We start from the raw sequence: 15,959 nt of genomic DNA, 5'->3' as shown, positions 1-15,959 counted from the left end.
GACAGCTAAATTCTCTGAACATTTTACTTGCACTAAGCATGCTCCAGCCCAGAGCTGCAGGGATGACCAGGACTTTCTCTGCAATTGCTCCTTCTGGCAGTCAGAAGCTGCTGTGATATTGGCCATGGAAGCTGAGAGCTAGGAGGCTGTGGTCCATAGGGTGAAATGGAGAAAGAGAAAGCAGCCTAACAAGTGCAGAGGTGTGAGAAGCAGAGAGGGGAGAGGAGCAGGTTGGGAGAAGGAGGACACATTAAGTTGCAGCAGGGTGGGGCACAGGAACAGATCAGGGGATGGACAGAAGAGGGCACCGCTGGGTGGACAGTGTAAGAAGGGTCTGTAGCCACAAAAAACACTCTCCTCCAAAACATGGAATTGAACCCATGATTCCTTTGCTATAAGGAAACAGGCAAAGTATGCATCTCATCACATTTAGTGGCTGATCTACACAGAGGATGACAGCCTATTACAGCTATCAGTTACTCTGTTAGTTCAAGTGTAGAGATCTGTGCTGCAGATCTAAAGATTCCATCAGTGTGGATGACACATGTAGACGTCAATATGGTTCCATGTGATGAATTTTTTTCCAGTTTAATTTATTTTTTTAATATAGGAAATTACATACCCTGTACTAAGCCAAAAGAACATTAAGATTGGAAAGGCAAGCACTCAAAAGTTCAGTAATGCAAGAATTAATCAACTTTAATTCACTATGCATTATGATACAATCTTTAATTACATGATCACATACTTTTTTTTTTTCCCCCTCCAGAGGACCTTTCATTCAGAGCACAGGGTGGATGGGGCTCATGGAATGAATCAGGGCTGGGTAACGAATGAGACTATTGTCTGTGGGACCCTGCCTCATTTGTTGCAGAAGTTGGAAGGTGTGTATCTACTACGGCTCAGGTGGTATGGAAGATATGTAGTGAATGAGACAGGGGATTTCACAAAGAGGAAGGATGATCGCTTGACTAAGGCAGTTGAGAATTGTATTTTACCCCTGCATCTGTCCCAGAGTTCCAATGTGATGCTGGGTAAGTCTCAAATCTCAATTTTCACTGGTGGCCACTGTGCTTTGGATTTTCTGTGTGCCCAAATTGAGATACCTGGGGCCAGATTTGCAGAAATGCTGAGAACTCATAACAGCAACTGACACCAAAAGGAGCTGTGCCTTGAACATATGAAATTCATAAAATGCTAAATACTCCAAAAAATCAGGCCTTGGGCATCTGAACTTGGGCACCCCAAACCAGTGGACAGTTTTGGCCTTGCTCTCTCTATGTCTCAGTCCCCATCAGTAAAATGGGGACAAAATCTCCCTATCCAACAGGAGTGCTGTGAAGATCAATTCATCAGTGTTTGGGAAGCACTCAAGTAGTGTAGTCATGAGCACCACAGAAATGCCCATGAGGAAGATAATAATTCTATATTAGGAGCAGGGCTTGGATGGCATGAAGTTCACTTACTCTCAGAAAAAGTAGTTGTGTCCTTAGCATACATATAAAGCACCTGAGAAATCTGTGGACAAATTCTTTTACTTGTTGGCATTGGCCACTGTCGGTAGACAGGATACTGGGCTGGAAGGACCTTCGGTCTGACCCAGTACGGCCATTCTTATGTTCTTACCTTCCTCTTTCCACCCCTTTCTTTTTTGCTCTCGCTAAATTTTGTTCTAGTTAGTTATTGCCTTTCTAATATTACCTCTTCTTGTTGCCAGCACAATGTTTTCCAATGTCATCATCATCCATTGTGTTGAGAACTGGACAAAAATAACTGATTTTGATCATTCTGAAATCCTCTTCTGATTATCTTCCTTGTGTTGAAACAGCCCTATACCTTCCCCTTATATTTTTCTATATGGATTTCTGGAACTATCATTCCTCTGACTGCCATAAAATGCTAGTTGTTTTAAGGATTAAGTTGAGATCATAAACACTTTCATTGGTACCTTAATCACAATTTGAACCTAGAGATCAATTGCTGCCCTTTGTTATCATTGTGCAGCCCCAAAGATTTCTCCGAAAACGTCAACACATTATTGTTTAACATTGCTTAACGTGTGAACTATATGTGTTTTGTGAATGTGTACCAAAACTGAATGCTTCATTAGAGAATCTGTCATTAATTGATATGAGATAAAATGAGTTATTACATGCTTCTATAAGTCTTTCATCACTTTCCATTATTTGTATCAAGAAAATAGAACATTTATCCCAAATTAAAGAGCATATGCTCTGTGTCCTCCTACAGCAATCAAACCAATTTCCTTGAAAAAGACCAAAACTGAAAGAATATCAACCAGAAAGCGCTCAAAACGATTATAGCACCTACAGAAAAAATCCTACTACACTCAGGGTGTGTCCATCACACACAGAGGACATGTACACACTAGGATACAGATGCTTTTCAATACATAGTTAATGTGTGTTAAAATCCTATGGTAAAATTTTGACCTCATTTAATTCAATAGGAGTTTTGCCAGGGTTTCACTTGCACCAGGGTTTCAGTCTTAGTGCAGACAAACCAGTTGTAGTTGTTGCATGTTATGGCTTCTCAGGATAAACCCTAGAGTGAGCCCAGTGTTCATCCTGATCAGCTAACGTGTTATAACTACAGCTTGTCTACACAAAGATGTTAACGTGTTCAAAATATACTTTTTTTTTCCTTAGTGAAAAAAAGGCCTAAAAGTGGTCAAATTTGAACTCTGATGAATTTCCAGAGGCAAGATCCCATCACTGAGACTGCCTCACCACTTGTGCCTGCAAATTTCACCCTGAAGATTGACAGTTGAAGTGTTCTTGCTGAATGCAGGTACTGCAGTGGAGGGAAAAAGGAAGAGAGGAAGAAATGAATACTACAAAGCTGGCAAACGTATTCTGCAGTAGCTGAAGCTTCTAAGGGCTTGTCTACACTGGCACTTTACAGCGCTGCAAATTTCTCGCTCAAGGGTGTGAACCCCACCTCCCCCAGCCCCGAGCACTGCAAGTTTCAGAGCTATAAAGTGCCAGTGTAGACAGTAGCTGTGCTCCCAGCGCTGGTAGCTATTGCCCTCAGGGAGGTGGGTTTTTTATAGTGCTGGGAGAGCTCTCTCCCAGCGCTATGCCGCTACTACATAATCCAGGAACAAAAGGGAATCCCATAAAACAAAGAAATTGTAAAATCACCTTGAAAATTGGCAGGCAAATACTTTCATTTCAGAGTGCAGCTGCAGTTCTTTCCAGTTCCTTGAAATTTTTTCCCCACGTATAAGCATTGCCTCTGTCTTATCTAGTTAGAACCAATGCCAGCTGCCTTTCAACCACGTCATTATCTCTATCAGACAGTAGGAGAGCAAGGAATCAGCTCTGTCTGGGGTTGATTAAAAATGAAACACAGCTGAGAAGCACCTCTAAATGTCTTCTAATAGCTTCACATACAGAGTGAACAGAAAGGTGAGAAGATTCCACCAGCTAGACTAGTTATGGACTTAATTATTGGAGCTTTAGGGGAAGAACAACAATTGGCATCTTTGTGATAGGAATAAGGGGTTGTCTACATATAGAGATATTCTGGAATAGAGCCATATGTGGACTCTCTTATTCTAGAATGAGAGTGTCCACACATGGAATAATTTAGGGATAGTTATTGTGCTTTAGATTCACACACCACATAAATGCAAATTAACTTTCAAGTGTAGACAAGCCCTAAAAAGTCACCTTAAAACAACTCTGGCTATTACTGCCCCGTTCCATAGGGGAGTCAAAGGCATCTCATAATTAAGGGTACTGAAAGTGCTGATAAAATTAATCGTGTTTTCATGGTTGTACAACTTCTTTCCACTACTCTAAGGAGATTACAAACAATCAAGGCACTTTCCATATCATATCCAGATCTGAGGCCCAATAGATTGGGCTTGAAAAAATGGGAAAGATTCAGATGCTGCAGGAGTTGGCTTGATACTATCTTCTTACTGACCTTCCCCACAAAATGAAGGTTGTAACTTGTGAGATAATTCATGTCATTTGTTCTGAACACAGACTGCACCACTCCATATTTGAGGGTTAGTGGGCCTAGACATTGCTTATGGGCTTCCACCAGACATCTTTGGGGAGAGCCATATAGCAGTGCACAGACAATCCAGGAAGTTTTTGGAGAGTGTTGGGGACAACTTCATGGTGCAAGTGCTGGAGGAACCAACTAGGGGCCGTGCACCTCTTGTCCTACTGCTCACAAACAGGGAAGTATTGGTAGGGGAAGTAGAAGTTCATGGTCAAGTTCAGGATCCTGACAAAAGAAAGAAAGGAGAGCTGCAGAATATGGATCCTGGACTTCAGAAAAGCAGTCTTTGACTCCCTCAGGGAACTGATGGGCAGGATTTGCTGGGAGGCTAATATGATGGGGAAAGGAGTCCAGAAGAGCTGGCTGTATTTTAAAGAAGCTTTATTGAGGGCACAGGAACAAACCATCCGAATGTGCAGAAAGAACAGCAAGTATGGCAGGCGACCAGCTTGGCTTAACAGATAAATCTTCGTGAGCTTAAACACAAGAAGGAAGCTTACAAGAGGTGGAAACCTGAACAGATGACTAGGGAGGAGTATAAAAATATTGCTCGAGTATGCAGGGATGTAATCAGGAAGGCCAAAGCACAATTGGAGTTGCAGCTAGCAAGGGATTTGAAGGGTAACAAGAAGGGTTTCTACAGGTACGTTAGCAACAAGAAGGTGGTCAGGGAAAGTGTGCGACCCTTACTAAATGGGGGAGACAACCTAGCGACAGATGACGTGGAAAAAGCTAATGTACTCAATCTTTTTTTGCCTTGGTCTTCACAGACAAGGTCAGCTCCCAGACTGCTACACTGGGCAACACAGTATGGGGAGGAGGTGAGCAGCCCTCAGTGGTGAAAGAACACGTTAAGGACTATTTAGAAAAGCTGGACATGCACAAGTCCATGAGGCCAGATACAATGCATCCGAGGGTGATGATGGACTTGGCTGATGTGATTGCAGAGCCACTGGCCATTATCTTTGAAAACTCACGGCAATCGGGGGAGGTCCTGGATGATTGGAAAAAGGCAAATATAGTGCCCATTTTTTAAAAAGGGAAGGAGGAGAATCTGGGGAACTACAAACCTCAGCCCCCAGAAAAATGATGGAGCAGGTACTCAAGGAATCCATTTTGAAGCACTTGGAGGAGAGGAAGGTGATCAGGAACAGTCAACATGGACCCACCAAGGGCAAGTCATGCCTCACCAACCTGATTGCCTTCTATGATGAGATAACTGGCTCTGTGGATATGGGAAAAGCGGTGGATGTAATATACCTTGACTTTAGAAAGCTTTTGATAGAGTCTCCCACAGTATTCTTGCCAGCAAGTTAAAGTAGTATAGATTGGATGAATGGACTATAAGGTGGATAGAAAACTGGTTAGATCATCGGGCTCAATGGGTAGTGATCAATGGCTCGATGTCTAGTTGGCAGACCCAGTGGAGTGCCCCTAGGGTTGGTCCTAGGGATAGTTTTGTTCATCTTCATTAATGATCTGGAGGATGGGATGGATTGCACCATCAGCAAATTCGCAGATGACACTAAGCTATGGGGAGAGGCAGATACACTGGAGGGTAGGGATAGGGTCCAGTATGACCTAGAGAAATTGGAGGATTAGACCAAAAGAAATCTGATGAGGTTCAACAAGGACAAGTGCAGAGTCCTGAACTTCAGACGGAAGAATCCCATGCACTGCTACAGGCTGGGGACCGACTGGCTAGCAGCAGTTCTGCAGAAAAGGACCTGGGGATTACAGTGGACAAGAATCTGGATATGAGTCAACAGTGTGCCCTTGTTGCCAAGAAGGTTAATGGCATATTGGGCTGCATTAGTAGGAGCTTTGCCAGCAGATCAAGAGAAGTGATTATTCCTCTCTATTCGGCACGAGGCCAAATCTGGAGTATTGCATCCAGTTTTGGGCCCCCCACTACAGAAAGGATGTGGACAAATTGGAGAGAGTCCAGCAGAGGGCAACAAAAATGATTAGGGGGCTGGGGCACATGACTTACGAGGAGAGGCTAAGGGAACTGGGCTTATTTAGTCTGTAGAAGAGAAGAGTGAGGGGGGATTTGATAGCAGCCTTCACTACCTGATGGGGGTTTCCAAGGAGGATGGAGGTAGGCTGTTCTCAGTGGTGGCAGATGACAGAACAAGAAGCAATGGTCTCAAGTTGCAGTGGGGGAGGTCTAGGTTAGATATTAGGAAAAACTATTTCACTAGGAGGGTGGTGAAGCACTGGAATGGGTTACCTAAGGAGGTGGTGGAATCTCCATCCTTAGAGGTTTTTAAGACTGGGCTTGACAAAGCCGTGGCTGGGATGATTTTGTTGGGGTTGGTCCTGCTTTGAGCAGGGGGTTGGACTAGATGACCTCCTGAGGTCTCTTCCAACCCTAACCTTCTGATTCTAATAAGGGACATCGGCCCATTTACCAGATGATGGAGCAGACCTTTTCCAGCACATTCAGAACCAGGAGTAATTGTGACTCAATCAGTGAGGGAGACAGTGCACACACTCTCCTCCTTTGATCGTGCTACCAGAGAGACTGCCTCAAATCTGATTTACATTACTGGGAAATAGATTGAAAGTAATGTTCCAACAAAGAAAATCTATTTTCCATAACACAGAGAAGCCTTTTGGTCATTATATAACTGGAAAAGAAAAGAGACAGTAGTATCAAAACAACACTTGCTGGGTCAATCAGTGAGACTCTGTAGATAATAAACACATTATAACACTGAGAGGAGACTGGAATAAAACGAACTCAGGAGGAGGAAAAGTTGTGAAACAGGCAAAAGAAACTCAAAAATAGTTGTGACTTAGTTTCTTTTGAAACTAATTGTGACACAACAGGGGTGTGTAGATTTTTGTTAGCTATACAGACATTTAGTTTGTTAATTTGTTAGCTATATAGACACTTGATTCAGGCAGACTAATCGTGTTTACGTAACAGTTTTCATTTTTAACATTCTAAAAGTTTGAGGACCAGGATATTCTTTCATCAGTGCATTTACAGCTGATATGCAATGTCTAAAGGCCTGATGATAAATTCTTAGTTTTGAGTCTAGCAAACTAGTGCTGCCCAGAAATGAACACTTTAAAATATTCATCTCTCATAAATGTTTGATATCTAACCACATGAGAAGATTCCCTCTGTGACTGCAGAGATTGTTTTCCTTTTCCTGCTCTGTACCCACATGGGGTTTGTTCCACCCTCCCCCCAAAACAAGACCATTCTGCGGGGAGAGGGGACAAAAAAACAAACATCCAATTTCCGTAACTATTTGCCTGATGAAGCAATCCTCTGAGGATCCTTAAGGACAATTTTGAATTTAATGACTTTTATGGGTTTAGATTACATTTTCTGTGCTCTTACAACTTCCATTTTAATTCCTTAATACAATATCAAAAGTAGGGCTGTCAATTAATCGCAGGTAACTCATGCGATTAACTAAAAAAAATTAATCACGATTAAAAAAATTAATCGCAATTGCAGTTTTAATCACATTGTTAAACAATAGAATACCAATTGAAATTTATTAAATATTTTTGGATGTTTTTCTATATTTTCAAATATATTGATTTCTATTGCAACACAGAATACCAAGTGTACAGTGCTAACTTTATATTATTTTTTATTACAAATATTTGCAAAAATTATAAACAAAAGAAATAGTATTTTTCAATTCACCTCATACAAGTACCATAGTGCAATCTCTTTATCGTGAAAGTGCAACTTACAAATGTAGATTTTTTTGTTATATAACTGCACTCAAAAACAAAACAATGTAAAACTTCAGAGCTTACATGTCCACTCAGTCCTACTTCTTGTTCGGCCAATTGCTCAGAGAAACAAGTTTGTTTACATTTACGGGAGGTAATGCTGCTGGCTTTTTATTTACATCACCTGAAAATAAGAACAGGCGTTCGTATGGCACTTTTGTAGACAGCACTGCAAGGTATTTACGTGCCAGATATGCTAAACATTTGTATGCCCCTTCATGCTTCGGCCACCATTCCAGAGGAGATGCTTCCATGCTGATGACGCTAGTTAAAAAAATAATGCGTTAATTAAATTTTGACTGAACTCCTTGGGGGAGAATAGTATGTTTCCTGCCCTGTTTTACCTGCATTCTGCCATGTATTTCATGTTATAGCAGTCTCGGATGTTATAGCAGTCTCAGCATGTTGTTCGTTTTAAGAACACTTTCATTGCAGATTTGACAAAATACAAAGAAGGTACCAATGTGAGATTTCTAAAGATAGCTACAGCACTCAACCCAAGGTTTAAGAATTTGAAGTGCCTTCCAAAATCTGAGAGGGACGAGGTGTGGAGCATACTTTCAGTCTTAAAAGAGCAACACTACAGCACCCAAACCATCAAAAAAGAAAATCAACCTTCTGCTGGTGGCATCTGACTCAGATGATGGAAGTGAACATACACTGGTCTGCACTGTTTTGGATCAGTATTGAGCAGAACCCGTTATCAGCATGGATGCATGTCCTCTGGAATGATGGTTGAAGATGAAGGGACACATGAATCTTTAGCGGATTTGGCACGTAAATATCTTGCAAAGCCGGCTACAACACTGCCATGCGAACGCCTGTTCTCACTTTCAGGTGACACTGTAAACAACAAGCGGGCAATATTATCTCCTGTAAATGTAAACAAACTTATTTGGCTGAGCAACTGGCTGAACAAGAAGTAAGACTGATTAGACTTGTAGGCTCTAAAGTTTTACATTGTTTTATTTTTGAATGCAGTTATTCTTTGTACATAATTCTACATTTTTAAGTTCAACTTTCATGATAAAAAGGTTGCATTACAGTACTTGTATTAGGTGAACTGAAATATACTATTTCTTTTTTTTTTGCAGCACAAATACTTGTAATAAAAATAAATACAAAGTGAGCACTGTACATTTTGTATTCTGTGCTGTAACTGAAATCAGAATATTTGAAAATGTAGAAAACAAAAATATTTTAATAAATGGTATTCTATTATTGTTTAACAGTGAGATTATATGCACGATTGTGATTAATTTTTTAATTGTGCGATTAATCACAATTTTTTAAATCGCTTGACAGCCCTAATGAAACCTAATGACATGCAAAGTAACTTAATTTTTCTTACTACAATGACATTCACTTAATATGATTCCCTCTCCAAGATTCTAATTTTTGTACTGATTTGTATTGCTGCCTATTTTGATAACTTCCAGTTGTTAATATTGGATAATTCAATCAGAACTGATTGAAACATGGAAATCAGATATGTGATTTAACACATACAACATGAAGAGAGACTTGCAATATACTTAACCAGGAATTTTCTTGCTTGCTTTCCTGCAGCAGTACACAGTAAAAGAAAGTAGTGGTAAAGTGACCTTTTAATGCACTGGCACTGGCACTGCAGGCAGCCAGACCAGAAAAAAAAAAGCACAGACTTTCATCTTTAACGGACTTATCCATATCTGTATGTTATCAATGTTCTGTATTGTTCAGCTTAAAAAAACAGTAGCTGGAATAGACACATTTCACTGATCAGTATGTATTTTAATTGCTCTGATACAATCCTGTTGGATGATTATCAGAACCAGTGGGTAAGAATGACAAATGCAAAAAGAAAATGGATGTTTTGTAATTTGGCTTTATTTTTCATCTGCAGAATAATGATGTGAACAGTTTGCTAGAATAACTTTTTCACTCCTGGAAGAGCTTGCACGCAGGACCTGCAGAGAATTGAGAGCACTCAAGCACCTTGCAGGATTGGGCCTATACTTTGCAAATTGTACTGAATGGAACTTGGCCACTGGAGCAGGTTAGACAAACACCTGTCAGAAATGGTCTAGATAACACGTAGTCCTATCACGAGTGCAGGGGACTGGACTAGATGATTCTTGAGGTCCCTTCCAGTCCTATGATTCTATGATTTGTTTGTGCAATTTATATCTGAATAGTTCAGTAGAATCCTCCTAACTGGCACAAATAGAGAGAAACAAATGTACCAAAATTAAGCAATTGTCTCAATTATTAGAGGTTCATGGGAACACACTGCACTGGGAAACATTGTTTAGTTTCAGGAATTGATTTAAAAAGGTACTCCAAAGCATTAAAATATTTTCTAAAACAATATTAAGGCAAGACACTCTTTTAACAATCATAATTGATCTGGGAAACAGCATGAAATGAACAAAGGGCAGCACAGTGAGAAATTTATACTAGCAATTGGTGTGCCATTATCCCAATGTTTAAAGTCATTGAAATACATTCCACTGAATCCTTGGCAATCTTCCCAATCAAGCGGGCTTGCCAATTATCAAGGTTCAGGTTAAGTGACTTTACTGTATTTCTGACTTTGATCACAGTACTGTTTATCGTTAGGGTAATGTTGGAGACTAATTCATAAAAGAGGACAGCAGTCATTTCTGCTTCTTTCAAAATCTTATCTACAGTCATGTAATAGGAGATCACAATGAGAGTGCATAAAAAGTGTCCAGGTTTCCTATTTTTGACTTGAATATTTAAGATATATTTTCCTGTAAGGACCCAATTGAATATTTACCATAGTTTTTTATACTCTACAAAATTAATGATACTCTCGTAAAAGCTTTAAAATAAGTGTCTTTCACAGTTTTCTTTTTCTATTTGTGGAACACTTTCCCCCATTTGTGTTTCAAATAAAAATGTAGAGTTTCTTTCCCCCACCTACATTATATATTAGGGTCGGAACAATCTTTGTTTACTATTGTGGAACAGCACAATCCAATTTAAAACAAATCAGAGAGTGACTTTTTTAAAGTCAATATTTAGAAATTGGAGACTTTCCCCAGCTGATACATTAAGGTAGGTCAAACTTGGGGCAACTACTACTACTATACAGAGATCTGCAGATATGGATGAAAGGTAGGGCTTATAAAAGTTAACTTCAAACATGACATAACTACTTTTAAACTCTGTGGTGATGCTTTTTTATATATTCCTTTCATATAAATAAAGTGTATTAGCAAATATAGCTCTCTGTATTGTAAGATGTGATCACAGATTAGATGCAAAAGACTACACTTGAAGATTTTTCATGTACTGTTCATTTGGTGGATATAATTTATAGAAAATTTGTAGACTTCAAAAATGAATATGTATTTACATACCTTAAAGAACTCCTTTTTTTCAACTTGTTCATTGCCATCTGCATCCAACATTTTAAAAGCAATATGAAATCCAGTTTGTGGTTCTGCAATGAAGTGTTAAAAATACATATACATTTGCTTATAAATAATGCAGCAGAATTATCACCTGCAGTTTTCCATAATTGAACAGATGCTTTGAATTCCCAAACCATATTATCCTACGCAACTATTATGTGAATGTTAGAAAACACTGTTTTATATCCATTTCAAAAGATAGGGATATGGGTAATGAAATAATAGTACCTATATATAGCAGAATATCTTGATCTGTTCTCACCTATTCTGAAAATTCAGTCCATCTTAATGCCCTAGATTTTCTTCCTATGATCCTCAGCCTGTTTCCCCATTTTCTCCATTGCCACTGACCATCTTAAGTTCTAGCTCTATGTCCTGTACCTACTTTCATGCTAAGAAGAGCTGGAAAAAATCTCCAAAGCCAATCAATATTCCCAAATTGGTCAGAAGAATCACTGTAGAGTGGTCTCAGGTACTTCTTCCTCTCAGAAACTAAGCATGCTATACACAATTATCTTCAGTCTCTACTGCCCTGAGAAGCAAGAGATTGGGTTTGTAAATCAAATCCAGTTTGTAAATCAAACCCAGTTCTTTCAGCTAGGAGGCATGGGAACTAGCCACAGGATCCTGAGCCAGCCCAAGTATTTTTTTTCTTAATAGAATCTCTCTATACATTTGAGCTCCAATTCTTCCCCTTTCAGCACACTGTGTATTTTATTCTCCAATACCTATTTTTTAATGAAATGATGCAAATAGTTTGCAAAAAAGTGCACTGCATTTCTTTCACCAAATTGCTGCCCCTTATCTATCAGGACAATTTCATCAGGTCTAGTAGGCACTAAGAAAACGCAAAACTCTCTGAACTACTTCTTTTGTCCATTTGAGGCTACCTGACTCACTAGTGGGTTGTCCTCTTATCTAGCCTGCCCAGGAGTAATTTGACACTGAAACATGTTTGAAGTCCATTGCAGCAGCAAGTGACCCCACTGATATCTGGGAGTTTGTAGCTCTATGCAGGCAAACCATCAATTAGAAGAAAGCTATGGGACATCTCCTATAGTTTACTGGGGTCACAAAGGTCTCCAGGAATACAATGTTCAATCTCCCTTGGGAATGTGAAGCCCCTTCAGAGAGGTTTTTAGTTTGGAGTTACATTTTTTCAGCCTTGGCTGACAAAAGCGTGGACCTTGATTTTTCTAACGTGCACAAAGCTTACGTTTTTGCAGAGTGAAAACATTAAGAAAATGCCTCTTTTTACTTTCCAGTGAATCTGGCAAAAATATTATACAACATGTTGTCTTTATATATTAGACATTATTTACCCCTTCACCAGCCAATTAGCTTTTCCAATTGACCAACCTTGTGATGCACTATTATTTGACAAATATCATTACAGTGTGTTAATCCGAACTCTACGGAAACTGGTTTCCTCTCTATGGAAATGTTTCATTTGAAACCTTTCACCAGAGAGTTCTCTGGTTCAATAATAATAAGAGCATATCCCATAAAAACGTTAGAGAATAAAAGTGTAATGATTTATTGTAAAATGATTCATGTAATCTGTGTTGTAATTTACAGATAAGAAAGTAGCCTGACGTAAAATATACAGGCTAGAACTGCTCATACAGTCCCCAAGAAGACACACTTATCTGATATGATGTAATGCCAATGGTATGCATTTTATAATGTAAATGTGGTTCAAAGAAGATCTCAAATATATTTGTATTTAATTACACTGTCAGGCAAAACTGTAAAAATCTGAACATCAGACCTGCATATTAGCCACAAGTGTAGGTTCCATTTGGTCCTGCACGGCAAAACAGCATTAATTATCTCTAACTTTTATAATGGGCTAACTGGAATAAATTTTTTGATAGAAATGGTATGCTCAGCTCCTGGAGTTACTCACCAGGAAAGAAATGCTGGCTTTTAGCTGTTCACAACCCATAGCAGAGACTAACCAGGTGTATACCATTAACTAAGCCTTGGCACTGAACAAAAGATAATTGCGGTGACATGAGGCATGTCTGAGTGGGAAGCAAGTACTGCAATAGGTAAAATAAGGCCTCCATTTATCATGAAGAAATATTTTCAACGCAGGCCCTTGTTACCCAGATACTGGATTTCATATCAGTCCAGGTGCACAGAAACTGGGAATATCTTAGCCGATAGAGGGGTAGTACAAGAGGATAGCAGATCTAGAGAATAACTGTGTGGGGTTGGGAAAATCTCATTAAAAAGGTAAATAAAGCCTCATAGAGCTTCTTTGAATAATCTGATTGTATCTAGTAATAATTAAAGTGTCATACACACATAGGCTACATAATTATGAAATATCAAGAACTGATTGATATGGAATAGATATTAGATACAGATGGAAGCATTAACCCTTGCTGACATTTGCTTTCAGAATGACGTACATGATAACCTTTTGTGTAACTTCAGAAGCAAAATTAACATTGGATTCATCCTGTATAAATAGGTTCCTTTGTTTTTGAAGTTCAATCCATTCCTATATGATATACCCTGGAAATAATGTCATTTGATTGTCTGAAAATGTGAAGAATTGCTTGCTTTGAAGCTGCTTTATTTCCTTCTTATTTGATCCAATGCATTGACATTGGTTTTAATTCTCAGTCTAACTGAATGTAAAGAAACTGAATCTTCTGCTATCTGATTTTAATTAAAACATACTATATAAGAATATTGATGCTGCTATGGGGTTCTCTTTTTTTAATGTGCTTATGACTATCCACTGCCTGATTTGTTTTGCAACAAATAAATTAGTTTCACATTTTTCCTGTGGAGCTAGCTCCTGTCTGCCACTTCTGGATTCAGTAAATCCCTGGCTGGTATTTCTATTTGCATGGAAGAATGTTTTCCTTCTCTTAAATACCAGTAGTGATCAAGGTAGCCTATCTTGAAAATGACTATTTTCATATGTAAGAGGTGACCTTACTTCTCCCCCCTGCTTTATGTAGGACATTACTCAGCCAGAATCCTTCTAGGCAATTACCATCTGTTTGGAAACACTTTTGAATAACTATTGTGCATTTAGTATTGCTCACATTCAAAATTATTGGGCCATTAGTTGTGGCACTGGAGGGTCACTACTCGAGGAGGGGGGCAGTATATGTGTATGATGGATTAGTTTATACTGACACCATGCACACTGTTGTGATCTGTATTAGCTAGAGTTTCCTGAAGGATGATTGCTTCATGCCATGTATATTGCATTGCTATAGTCCAGCCAGGAGGTGCTTTCCTCTGCCCACCATCATAACCTCTGTCTTGCCTGAATTCAGTTTCATCCATGACCTGATCAAGCTCAGGGCCATCTTGGTTGTACCGGTATGGTTACATGTGGTGAAAGATAGGTAGCTCTTTGTGTCATCTGCATACTGCTGGCACTCAAGTCCATGTTATCTTTCCAGTTCACCTAGTGGCTGTATGTAGATGGTAAATAGAACTGGAGAGAGAATCAATGCTTGAGGCCCTCTACAAAGTGAGGGGGCTGGTGGGAAAGATGTCATTTTCCATCACGGTTCTCTGGATGCATCCTTCAAGCAAAATCATTTTAGTGCAATCACCTCTCTTGGGTAAGACAGCAGTATCTCATGGTTGAGAGTGCTGAATGCCGCAGAGAGGTCCATGAGGATGTATGTCCATCATCCACTGACATCAAGAGAGCTAAGAATTTTGGTTTTCTCCTGCTTTTGTGAGTCTAATGGTTTGAGAAAGAGTATACTGGCTAACAAAACTGGGCCTCTATGGTTATATAATTGGAATGTATCACAGCTAGCCAAAGGCCTCACTTCATAATGCCCATTATATCCATTTTGTCTTTGAAAGCTCTCCCTGACTTTTAATATTTCCCAGCTTGAGGGACAGGCCACCAGAGTGGTACAGAGGGGTGGCATGTATGGCGCACAGGCCAGGATCAGTGTCTGTGAGGAAAGCTAAAAGACTCAAGGTCACCCCAACAGACCCAGCAAAGAATGCCATTATATTTGCAGTTAAAGCAGCAAATGGCTCTCTTGAAAGCCACCTGCACTCACTCCCTTTTCCCACTGTAGCCCCTCATGAAGGTGGCTGCAATAGTACTTTTCATGTCCAGGACTGCAGGCTCAAAGAACTACCTGCCAGCCCAAACATCTTTTCCCTGTTCTTTTCAGCCCAGCCTTGTGTAACACAATGAATAGTTTCCACATCTTTGGTAAGTGGCGGCTGGAAATGGAGAGGAGGGCTACTGAAGTAATCAGAAGACAACAGGGCAAGCAGAAGAGTCAGCAAAATATATATGCGAGAGAGAAAAAAAACAAGGAAAAGAAATGGAACAGAGAGGAGGGAGGGAATTAGAAGAAAATGGATTAAAAAATGGAGTTATGTCAGCAATTGTCTGAGGGCATGGTATGAAGGAACATGATGGGTTCCAAAACAATAATGTTGTGAACTACTGCTGTCTATCTAGTGTCCTTTATACACCTTAGTATGTGAATATTAGAGAGACGGTAGATGAAGTAATATCTTTTACTGGACCAACTTCTGTTGGTGAAAGAGACAAGCTTTCAAGATACCCAGAGCTCGTCTTCAGGTCTGGGGACAGTACTAAGAGTGTCCCAGCTAAATACAAGGTGGAAAAGATTGCTTAACATATGTAATTAATACATATTTTAAAGGACCATTCAAGGTGATGTGGCCTGTTAACATCCCTGCAGTCATAGGACAAAATGA

At 39.6% G+C, this 15,959-nt stretch overlaps 1 protein-coding gene across 2 annotated transcripts in view; it reads right to left on the bottom strand.

The window, feature by feature from the left end:
* MICU2 (mitochondrial calcium uptake 2) overlaps positions 1–15,959 on the bottom strand; it is a 233,543-nt gene that overhangs the window by 27,481 nt on the left and 190,103 nt on the right. For both annotated transcript variants that reach the window (XM_045017582.1, XM_045017589.1), the window contains exon 6: positions 11,172–11,254. In XM_045017582.1, the coding sequence (XP_044873517.1) occupies positions 11,172–11,254 (83 nt within the window). The remainder of the gene's footprint in view (positions 1–11,171; positions 11,255–15,959) is intronic.

This window comes from Mauremys mutica, chromosome 1 (genome assembly GCF_020497125.1).
Source record: "Mauremys mutica isolate MM-2020 ecotype Southern chromosome 1, ASM2049712v1, whole genome shotgun sequence".
Lineage (NCBI taxonomy): Eukaryota > Metazoa > Chordata > Testudines > Geoemydidae > Mauremys > Mauremys mutica.
The sequence above is the reverse complement of the archived record's forward strand: the minus strand, read 5'-3'. Positions and strand labels throughout refer to the sequence as shown.